General features: G+C 43.5%; 4 protein-coding genes across 4 annotated transcripts; 2 read left to right on the top strand and 2 right to left on the bottom strand.

The window, feature by feature from the left end:
* Nucleotides 1–294: 294 nt before the first annotated feature.
* SS1G_08607 (hypothetical protein) lies at nt 295–3205 on the bottom strand (the record flags this gene model as incomplete). The annotated part of the gene is made up of 4 exons (XM_001590816.1): nt 295–324; nt 406–2886; nt 2942–3009; nt 3061–3205. 4 exons carry the CDS (start codon nt 3203–3205, stop codon nt 295–297), a joined length of 2724 nt encoding a protein of 907 aa, XP_001590866.1.
* Nucleotides 3206–3629: 424 nt separating this feature from the next.
* SS1G_08606 (hypothetical protein) lies at nt 3630–4928 on the top strand (the record flags this gene model as incomplete). Its single annotated transcript, XM_001590815.1, has 1 exon — nt 3630–4928. The coding sequence occupies one exon, from the start codon at nt 3630–3632 to the stop codon at nt 4926–4928; it is 1299 nt and encodes a 432-aa protein (XP_001590865.1).
* Nucleotides 4929–5752: 824 nt separating this feature from the next.
* On the bottom strand, nt 5753–8198 carry SS1G_08605 (hypothetical protein; the record flags this gene model as incomplete). The annotated part of the gene is made up of 8 exons (XM_001590814.1): nt 5753–5897; nt 5955–6047; nt 6102–6416; nt 6474–6565; nt 6616–6705; nt 6754–6844; nt 6897–7900; nt 8172–8198. The coding sequence occupies 8 exons, from the start codon at nt 8196–8198 to the stop codon at nt 5753–5755; spliced, it is 1857 nt and encodes a 618-aa protein (XP_001590864.1).
* A 1715-nt stretch (nt 8199–9913) lies between these two features.
* On the top strand, nt 9914–10334 carry SS1G_08604 (predicted protein; the record flags this gene model as incomplete). Its single annotated transcript, XM_001590813.1, has 2 exons — nt 9914–10037; nt 10090–10334. The coding sequence occupies 2 exons, from the start codon at nt 9914–9916 to the stop codon at nt 10332–10334; spliced, it is 369 nt and encodes a 122-aa protein (XP_001590863.1).
* Nucleotides 10335–11307: the final 973 nt, after the last annotated feature.

The raw sequence follows: 11307 nt of genomic DNA, 5'->3' as shown, positions 1-11307 counted from the left end.
CTACCTACCTACTACAAGAATTCCACATCTACACATCTATACCTCAAAAATCACATCATATCACAACGACATCAGCTTTATTAAGCCATCCAATCTCATAACTTGTGAGGACTCCAAATCATCTATCATTTTCATTTCCATTTTCATTTTCATTTCGTAGTTATCCCATATCTCCCCTCATTCAAGGGAACATGATATGCATATCTACTACTGTAGCCCCTCCACCGTACCAACCATTATAATACACTAGTTTAATATCCCATTCCTTTCTTTTCTTTCCTACCTCTCAACACACTAGCTCTTTCCATCTTCCCACTCCGGGTTCTATTGCGTATATTAGTTAGCATTTTCATATTCACATATGCCCACACATACAGCACACGTCACATAAGATTATCAACATACCTTTCTCAAAATGACCAATCCCTCCAGATTACTGCTCAAACTGATATATTGTTCGTCTTCCAGTTCCGCTCTTTCACCATATGCCAAAAGTACAGGGGTACTCTGTGTTTGCCAACCAGTAATGGTCTTAGGACGACCAGCTTGTCCTACGACATCAACAGCTTGTCCGACTCTAACATTGACTGTTAAGGGCTTCAGATCTTCGTCAAGGGTTACGAGGAATCTGGGGTGCATGGCGGTGACGAGGTAGTATAAGAGGTAATGTGACTTAGTCGTGACGAATTGTTTGGCATCGATCATGGCGATCAAGACGGAAAGAAGACCACCGGCAGCCACTCGTGAAAGTACTTGACGGTCGGTGTGGAATGGGTTAATGGAGAGAGTTCCTTTACCCATGTGAAGCAAACCTTGAGCAATTCTTACCATGAACAGTGCATCAGCATCGCGATGGTAGTAGCTAGCCAATTGTCGGAGTAATTGAGCAAGTCTAGCATTGTTGGTTCCAGCACCCAAGAGACCCATAGCGAAGATAGCATTAATCGCAACATCGTTGTCATTGTCATGACTGTATCGAGATAATGTATCATACACCTTCATCTGTGGGTTACTAGGACTTAACAGACCCATGGCGAGAGGAACTGCTTTTCGGATATTGGCTTCACCGTAGTGCATCAAATGAGCAAATTGACGCAAGACCATCTCTTGCCCAACATCTTCTCCCATGGCGACCAAACCAAGACCCAAGACAGCGTAAGCTTGAAGTAATTCATCGCCCTTCTTATCATCACTTTCTTCAATGTGATCGTTGCAAATGTGAAGAAGTTCTTGGAGCTTCAAAACTGTTCCAGTTCCAGCCCAGGCACAAATCTCTGCCAAAACAGCTGTTGGCTTAGACATGGGATGATCAACAGCTTTTAGGGTCTCGAGAATAACATCCACATTCTCCTGTTGTCCAAAGAACAATAAACCTAAACCAAGAGCCATAAATCTAGTCCACTTGTCCTTGAGTTGAGATTTGCGATCATCGTCAAGGAAAGTTTGGAAGATAGCTGAAGTGATATCACTGTTGCCAGACCCAACGAATATCATACCTAAAGAAAGGGCTGCCATGGCGGAGATTTGCATTTCCACAGATGTGTCGGTAACAATAGGTAAGAGAAGGTCTAGAAGTTGTTCTCTATTTGATCCAGCATAAGCAAGACCCAGACCCATAATGGCACCAACTCTAACGAGAGGATTATCGTGGTTAAGCTTCTCCTCTTCGCCAAGAAGGGCGAGAGCAGGATCAGAATCGATTCGTACTCCAGAGTTCATTATACCAATCGCTAACAACGTACCAGCTTGAATTTGAGTCTCTGGAGCGTATGTGTATTTGTCAATCTTGTCCAACCCTGTCTCGATGTCCCAGAGAAGTAATGTACCCATCGAAGCGACAGTGGACATCATTCCCTCTTCCTTTGTTTTCCAGACCCAGCTTGCCTTCTCATCCTCAACCATCATCATCTTATCGTTGCCGAATCCAGCGTTTACGAAAGCATTGACAAACCCTGCTGCCAAATTATGTCCAGCAGAATCAAGGTTCGTTAAACCTGACACCCTGTTACTTTCCAAATGACTCTTGTAAATGTCTTCTGTTGTCTTTGGATCCAGAATATTCAACTCCTTGGCCAAAGCCTTGAAATGTTCCGGCATCTTTGTATTATACATACACTCCACGATTTCCTGATCCTCGCTCGTTTCGTATGGTAGGTCGTCGAGAACTATTCTTTGGCGAGCAATAAGGAAAGCCATCTGTTTTTTCAATGCCGGGTCCGTGGTAGAATCAAAATCGGATCTGACGAGATCAAGGTCGTTTAATCTAATTGCAAGGACAATTGCTTGGGTAAGCTGGTTATATTTCTTATAGATATCGTGTGCGGTTCTGAGGAATGTCTGGTCCTCTGGATAAGTCAAGAGGTTGACCATGCTAACCATGTAGAGACATGCTCGCGTGTAAGTATCTTTATCCAAGTAATCTGGAATTTTTTCGATAATCTCAAGCTCGCTCATCAAATCGACAGCGTCAGCTTCGGCGTTACTCTTCAAGAATAACGGCACAAGAATCAAGGCTAGATCAATAAGATCTTGAGTTGGTTGATCTTCTGCTAATCTCTTGCTGTACATCTCTCCCAATTCCAAAGCAAGATGCCGTGTGTATTCGTGACCCCATGACGCGATATCTGATGTGGGTGCAAGCAATCGATATTTGAGAGTATCTTGTCTTTCTTCGTCTGAAAATGTCATACCAATAACTGAAAGAACATCTGCAAGAGATGTTTTATCATCGCTTTCCGGCCATTGTTCATACAGCTTAATCATAGGCTCGTAATGCGGTCTGAGGAACTTGAGAGGTTTTGGCACAGCGGTCATAGACGAGGTGGAGGTTTTGATCGAATCTTTGATGGCTTCGAGGGCACTTTTGTAAAGAGATTGGTCCGATTCCTGTAGTTGAGACAGTTAGTTTCACCCGCAGCGTCAATGGTGAGTATATGCATACGGTTAATCTTTCCACCAGCATATCAAGTTCACTCTTCAGTTGTTGGTCTTCCTCGCTGAGCTCCTCCGCTGTTACATGGCCATTAGTAAGTGCCCATCCATTCCATACCAGTAACATACCTCCAACGACTGGCTCTTCTTTGGCCCCGTTAACTATGGACTTTCCATCTTTATCTTTCTCTACCTCCTCTGGTTTCTTGGGATCTGAGACCGCCTTTCCTTTGCCCTTGTCAACAGACTTTGGTGGTTCGCCGTCTTGCGCCATGTTGTTTCTAAATGTTAATGTGGAGAGCGGCGGTTCTGAGTTTGTTGGAGATATCAAAGAAAGGCTAAAGACAATGCGCAGGAAGGGTATAAATCACCACAGGTCAAGTGGTAATTGGTAGTAAAAGTGAGTGGTATATCGTGGAATTCGTGATAGCTTTGGATTCTTAACAAGGTCCTCCAGGCAGGTCTGCTTTCGCGTCTAAGCAGCTTCACCAGATCATAGCTTAAAGTAGTGTCCCTAGCAGCCGAATGACACCAACCTTAATTTCACACCTTAAAAAGTTTGAGTCAAAACTGGGTGAATCTATCAATATGTTAGTAAAATCACACCACATTCATTCACAGCCCGGCGGCAGAAAATCCAAAAATTAATTCCCAAGTGACGGCCGAATTTACAACAAAATCCCATAACAACCTTCAAGATGAAGTTGGATACCAAGGCTATGCGGTATTTGACCGCTGAAGACTGGCGCACACTCACAGCAGTCGAACAAGGATCCAAAAATCATGAAGTTGTCCCTACAAAACTCATCGAACAATTGTCAGGTCTTAGAGGCGGGGTTCACAGATGCATATCCGCACTCGCAAAAGTAAATTTGATCGCACGACTCAAGAACGCAAAATACGATGGCTATCGCCTTACATATGGAGGGCTTGATTACCTTGCTCTAAACACATATCGAAAACGCAAGGACGTATACAGTGTCGGAAACCAGATTGGTGTTGGAAAAGAGAGTGATATCTTCGTGGTAGCTGATGAAAAGGGAGTGCAGAGGGTATTGAAGATCCACCGATTGGGACGAATATCGTTTAGAACGGTCAAGGCGAATCGAGATTATTTACGACATCGATCTTCGGCATCATGGATGCATATGTCACGATTAGCAGCATTGAAGGAATTCACATTTATGACGGCTCTGCGAGACAATGGATTTCCAGTACCGGAACCACTCGCACAATCTAGACATACTATAGTCATGTCTTTGATTGATGCATTTCCCATGCGTCAAATATCTTCCGTTCCAGATCCAGCCTCTTTATATGCCGAACTTATTTCGATGATCCTTCGCCTAGCGCAATACGGTCTCATTCATGGTGATTTCAACGAATTCAACATCCTAATTAAGGAGGAAAAAAACCCAGAGAACCCCGAAGAGCCAGTCACCTTAACTCCCATCCTCATTGATTTCCCTCAGATGGTTTCTGTGGACCATGTGAATGCGGAATACTACTTTGATCGAGATGTTAACTGCATCAAGCGTTTCTTTGACCGAAGATTTCATTTCACAAGTAATGAAAAGGGTCCCCATTTCAAGGATGCCCGCAAACTTATAGGTAAGGACGGTGTGAAACGGTTAGATGTATCTGTCGAGGCATCTGGATTCTCAAAGAAAATGGCGAAAGAGCTTGAAGCATATATGAAAGCGGTTGGCGTTGATGGCGATGGCGAACCAGGGGCGGAAAGAAGTGACGATGAATTTGACGACGAAGAAGAAGCGAGTAATGACGATGATGACGAAGAGGAAGAAGGGGGGAAGGAAGAAGAAGAAGAAGAAGATGCTGCGGCTACTCATGAAGGCGATAGCCACACGGACCCAGCGAAAACCGAACTGCAGGGCGAGAAAACTACAGAGATAGAGCCGGAGGGAGACGCAGGGCTGTTGGATGATCGCAAGGAGAAACTTTCACTGTCAAGTCTCAAGATTGAAGAGAAGACTTGATTCCAATTCTCAGACAAAATCAAAAGAATTAATACTGAACGCGAGATTTATTGCTTGCTTTGAGGAGTTATCGTTTGCTTTGTGGTGACCTATACGATCTATATTTGTGGTTGCCACTACGGCCCAAAACATCGGAGGAATCCTCCTGCAGTAATATGGAGTTAGGCCGGTGGTAACATGATCATACCAGAATACCTGCAAAAGTGCTTAATCCAAGCCATCAAATGTAAGTGCCTGCACTCTCAAAGTAGAGAAACACCTAAGTCCTAATCTTTAAGAGTTGTAGTAATGTGGTGTACTCTGCGTCATTGATGTGGCTAGCTTCAGAATACCAGGAGACATTTAATGTTCTTTGCCACAGATTGTCATATGGTGAGGTTTTTGATTCAAATTTAGCTCGATTATGCTACAAAAAGTCTCCATCTACCTACTACTGTTGCAACAAGAACAATGAAAAACGAAAGAAATTACAATGAAAAAAGCAATCTGCCTGATATCCTCCCATGCTGACATAAAAGTAATGTTTCGTACCACTATCGTCAATATGTCACATCCTCGTGGATGTACAGATCGCCAGCCTCGAAAAATATTAGATTAAAAGCGAGTATGTAATGTAACGTAGGTAATACTTCGACCAGGAGTATGTATGTATGCTTGGTGAGTAAGCATGTATGCTGGGAGGTATGGGTTTTTCATAATAGGTATCGTCAAGAGCGGATCATGCCTCGCCATCGCGAGGTAGGTATTCGTGCAATAATGAAATTTAGCGGACAAAATTTGGGTAAATGTTGACATGAAGTTATATGATGATACAGAATGCCTCTCTACTTGCGAGCAGATGGAGAGGTGGCAGAAGCACTATGGGTTATGGATGAACTGTGAACGACAACTGGAGAATCATGAATCGTGACTCCATCGTCGGCAGAACCGCTCTCGGAAACTGTTGGAGTGACGCTTGGAACGACAACGCTGTGAACATGTTAGCGCCTTCTCAACGCCCCACGCACTGCAATTCAATGGACTTACTGAGTCAAGGGTTTCTTGGGGGAAGCCTCGGTCAAGGAAACTTTAACAACTGATCGATCCAAATCCTTGAAGCCTGAGACATGGTGAACAGGGCTGCACTCAAGTTAGTACTTACTGTCCCTCCAAGAAAATGAAGGTGTGGCCTACCTAGGAACACCATCTCTCTTCCAAGATCCGCTGGATCTGGAGCCAGGAAGGTGGCGAGCAATCTGAGAAGCTCGGGGAAGGATAGGAGATGGCATTGGAGGAGAAGCCAATGCAATCATATCTGCTGCAGGAGCACCATAAGCTCCAACATTGTACTCATTGGTGCGGAACTGACGACGTTCAGTGGTGATGCGCTTCAAGTCCTTCTGTGCCGGAGTGTCGGCGTAGCGGACTTGAAGCAAAAGGCCTTCTTCACCGATAGGCTGACCGTGGAATTTTCGGATGATCTCTTCGCAGACATCACGGTTCTCGAAACTGTAACTTTGAGTCAGTCCCATGTGCTAGTGCTAAAGTGAAAACCCGTCAACTTACCGAGCAAATCCAACTCCACGGCTGTGGTTCTGACTATCACGAAGAATGCGACTGCTGCTGACTTTGTAGTCCATGAAGATAGCACCCAATTCCTACACCAAGATTAGTCGAAGTGAGGGCAAGCAGTTATGAAAACACTAACAGATTCGGTCATGGTCTTTGGCAAGTTGGAGACGTAAAGATTGGTGGATGCCTCATCACCCTCTGCCTTAAGACGAGCATTGAAGGATTCCTATCAAATTTTAGTAACGATCAATGGATATTATGGCTGGAGGCATACTCTAGCAAAGCCGACTTCATAACCCAGTTCCCAAAAACCGCGAATGCAAAGCTCGGAGTGGCGAACATCGAAATACTTAGCAAAACCAAATCTGTAAGGCTGTTAGTGATGAGCAAAGGTTTCAATGAATCAGAATCACATACCCCTTGCAAGCACCAGTAGCTGTGTCGATAATTGCCTTGGAGGTCTCGACCTTGCCGAAGCGTGCGGCATATTGCGCCAGTGTTTCATCATCGGTATTTGGGTGAAGTCCACGAATGTAGACATTGCGGTTGTTCTTGATGGGATTGTGCAGGCTCTGATCCAAAGTTCTCATGTTCTCAGTCGGGGTAAAAACTGCGGGAACAGCCTTTGGAATTGGTGGAAACTGTTTCACAAGAGCTTGGATATCGATACCAATAGGAACCGTGGGGTATGGAAGTGCCTTAACAAGGGGTTGAGCGTGAGGAACCGGAAGCTGCTGAGGGGAGGGGGTTGAGCCGAATGGAGATCGATCGATTGCGGCAATGTGAGCACCAGATTCACGATGGGCGAACGAAGCGTAGTATGGTGTTCCGGGAAGAGACTCAGTGGTGGAGTACGAGCCGCGGCGATTCTCGAGGCCAGGGACATCTTTGGTCGAGTGAGAATGATCGGATCTGTCAGGATAGTAGCCAGATCGAGCGTTGGGTGTATATGGGATATTCTGTTGGTATCCTGGGACATAGCCAGGGTAAACCGAAGATGCCTGGGCCAGATAAGGCAATGCTCCCGGAAAAGAGTTCATGTTGTATGCATTCTCAGATAACTGCTGAGGTGCTAGAGATTGTGGCTGGAACATGCTTGGTGCATATACAAGACCATCCGGTGTAACTTGAAAGTAGACCTGGCCTGTTCCCAAAGGATGTTGATTAGCAGTCATTGGACCTGTAGAACTGGGCATGTTGCCAGGAATAGCCAAACCAGCAAATTGGTTGATCATTGCGTTCATAGAACCATCCCCTGCCTGGGTAACGCCAGCGCTGGTTTGAGCAAAAGAAGTCTGCTGACCTTGGGTGTCCCGAGTTGTGCGAGCTTGCTGCTGGGTGTACATAGTTGTAGTGTTGCGGGTTGGGAATGTATTTGCTGCTTCAGCATGAGTAGCAGCTTGAGAGTAAGACATGGTATCCTGGAATAGCAAGTATTGTTAGTATGAAATATAGGTTGAAGATTGATGGAAGATGTATTTGATGGGGAATGGAATGTATGCAAGATAGGATCAAGAATAAGAAGATCGGAGGTGGGGAAAAGTTGAGAAAACAATTTCCTTGTGGATGAGAAGAAGCAGTGAATAAAGATAGGGAAAGTGAAATGTTGGAAATGATGTTGGTGATGTAAAGAAACAAAGCAGATGACCAGACATCATTAATGGGGAATCTGCAATGCGGAAACAAATTGACTCGAGAAAATTGACCCAAGTGAGACATTATTTAACCTACTTTATAGTTCTGGATAAGAACACACTTTTTACTCAAATAATGGTATTCTCGAACAGTTCAACTGAGAATATCATAGTTAGCAACAACCAATGAAGTGTGAAAGAAGTACGGAAATGAGTGAATATGGGGAAAAAACATACCTTTCTAGGAAGAAGATTGGATGGAGCTTATTCCCTTTTTTGGTAGTGTTTCCAGGTGTATGATAGGACGAGTAGAAGTAAACTTGAATAAGCTACTTTCAAGAAACAGTGAAGAAAATGATTTCAGTAGCGAGTAGAGTTTTCTAGAATGATAGAAAGCTATCGAGCCAGGTGGGTTGTTGTAAGGTAGAGATTGTGATGAAGAATTGGTTGTAATGTGATTTGATGTATAGAAGAAGAAGAAGAAGAAGAGAATGAGAAGGAGGACGAGGAGAAGATGGAATGAGATGAGATGAGAAGGTCAAGGATGGGAAGGTGAGCTAAGAGAAGTCGGAAAGACTGATGAGAGGTGAAATTGGAAGGAACGAATTTGAAAATATTGAAAAAGGGCAACTGGTGCCTGTTGAAAGAGTTATTTTGTTAATAACGTATTAGCTTGATATATGGTCGATTAATGTCTATTTCGCTCGCTAGGATTGGTTCAAATTTGGAAAGTGATGATGCTGATTTATGGAATATTGATCTGTGTCCCAGAGATGGTAACCCCTCTTTAAATTTTAATTACTGATGAAACTGGAAGGTTCGACCTCCCAATGTCTGTGTCCTTGTGGGTTCTTCTGTTAACAAGACTGTAGGCAGGAAAGAATGAATCCCCTAACTAGAATAAACATGAAAATCCAAAACTAAAACCGTGAACATACCGATTGTGCTTGCAGTTCCAGGTTCGGTGGCTGTCGATGGCTTGAGTAGGCACTTGTTGATCTGAATGAATATTTTTGAATATTGCTAGGTAGATAGATAGTAGGTAGCTATCGATGAGTGACTTTTGGAAGAGTTGTAAGAGATGTAGATAGACAATTCGTATGTAGGGTGAGAATGTGGGACATAGAAGTAGATACATGTAGACTTGATAAATAAACATCCAAATCTACAAATGATTTTGATAAGGCAACAACCGCAAAGCAATATGACTTGAAATAGGCAGGTGCGGATATTATTGGCGAGGCAAAGTGAAGATTTGTGAAAGTGATGTGCCGTAGTGTGATTGCAAGTGGAAAATTGATGATGGTTTGATGTCGGCAACACAACAAAACGATGCAAAAATTAGAAACAAACCACCCAAAAGATTCAAAATACAAAACTTTACACTTTCAACACTCAAACTTAAAGATAAAGTGACGGTTGATCATTGCCGATCTTGAGATGCGAAACTTGAAACTTATAAGTGTGAAGAAATGGATAGGAACAGGAGACAATAGTCTTCTTTATGGCAACTTCTCATATGGAAGATGCATGTTTTACGGGATATGCATGTAATTGCCCTCGCAGATTGTCACAGACATGATCAAGGTATAAAAGCCATGGAGGGTGGTACAAAGTCCTTGGTGAGTTATTTGCTTCTTCTATTCTGATCAACAGATACAAAACCGTTGCCAAGAGTAGCAGGCACAAACTTCTTCTCGGTACCTTGAGTCCATGCCGAGTACAAGATCTTTGTTCGTACAGGTATTTGAAAAGCTTCCGTCATGCAAGACGGAATATGATGGAGTTAAGCTTACAGAAATGACCAAGATACGCCTCCAAGTATTGAATAGAGACTATCCAGCCACTACAGGCTGCCGAAACTCTTTCAAATTCTGCCAAACATTCTCATTGGCAGTTCAGTATAATTACTATGCCTACCTAGGTAGCCACAGCTTGCCTATCGAAACAAAACTATTAGCACTCATTTACGGAAGTCGGGAAAGCTGCATCGGGAGGAAGCATCTGCCAGGCGGGTCCAAACAATAAACGAATACCAAGTTGTCTACCACGTTTGTTGTCTACTCGATTTGTCACTGTTCCTTTGCAGAATCTGGAAGATCGCAGATCTGTGTTTGTTCCGCTTCTAGAGCTGGTGAACCTCCAAGCCTGGCATTATACGTGGGGTAGAGTAAGAAAAATACGAGAGACGTTCATGTCTGTCGTTATTTGTGGTGTTTGATGGGGGAAAGCGGCCACAAATAGTAATCAAGACAAGATTTGCAATCGAATTCTGAGAGAGAGCTCAATACACCCTTCCTTCGAGACCATGCTAAAATAAGCATGTCAGCTTGAAACAGATCATCCAATATATCTAAATGCATATTATTCAAGAGGGATTTTGTCATTAAAGTCAAGATCAGGACTTTTGATGTTTGTGAAGGGGCTCCAAGCATCCTCAGCCCCTAGCCTTTCGCTAACCAATTACCCGCTTGTGCCGCTATAATAATTACCGTCCTTTTATATAACCCTAGAAATATCTAGTCATATTGTCTCTTGGTGGAAATCCTTTATAGCATGTTATATTTCAATTGGATGACAGCCGATGCTGGAAAACGCGGATGCAGGGCTCCCATCCGGCATTTCGACATCATTTCGAACAGGAAATCGGCCGGTTAGATAGTTTGCGCGCCTTGACCTCTTTTCTCAGAATATCGTTTCTATTAACACGCTTTCTTAGCCCAGTCGGTTTTCTAGATGATACAACATAGATCCGCGCTATCAATGATAGATAAGATTGAACATTTTCAGCCCAATGCATTTAGATGTTGGGATGTGTATTGACTATTGACTATTGACTAACTGCAGCATACAGATCTTTGCAAGCTTTGCTTTCAGGGGTTGAGTTTCCGGTTCCGTAGGGCATTACTTCAGGCATAACTTCAGTCAGAGTTAGAAGTAAGTTACCTTATTAAATGCGCGTCTAGCGTACTCTTGAGCCTAGAATGGAAATTCGCGCAAGAGGAATATACATGGTAACCTTGAAATCATACTTCACCAGATAACAATCCTCGATATTCAAAAAAGGCGATCTTGAATCTAGATAATGGAAAGAATTCTTGAATTCAAGATCTAGGCTGTCTAAGTGACCATCAGCCCTTGCGCATATGGAATACCCGCCCTTGTCAACGTAGACATTCCGCTAAATTCCCATC

The sequence above is a fragment of the Sclerotinia sclerotiorum genome, genomic scaffold, assembly GCF_000146945.2.
Source record: "Sclerotinia sclerotiorum 1980 UF-70 scaffold_11 genomic scaffold, whole genome shotgun sequence".
NCBI lineage: Eukaryota > Fungi > Ascomycota > Leotiomycetes > Helotiales > Sclerotiniaceae > Sclerotinia > Sclerotinia sclerotiorum.
Note: the sequence above shows the minus strand (reverse complement) of the source record. Positions and strands in the feature narration are given on the sequence as shown.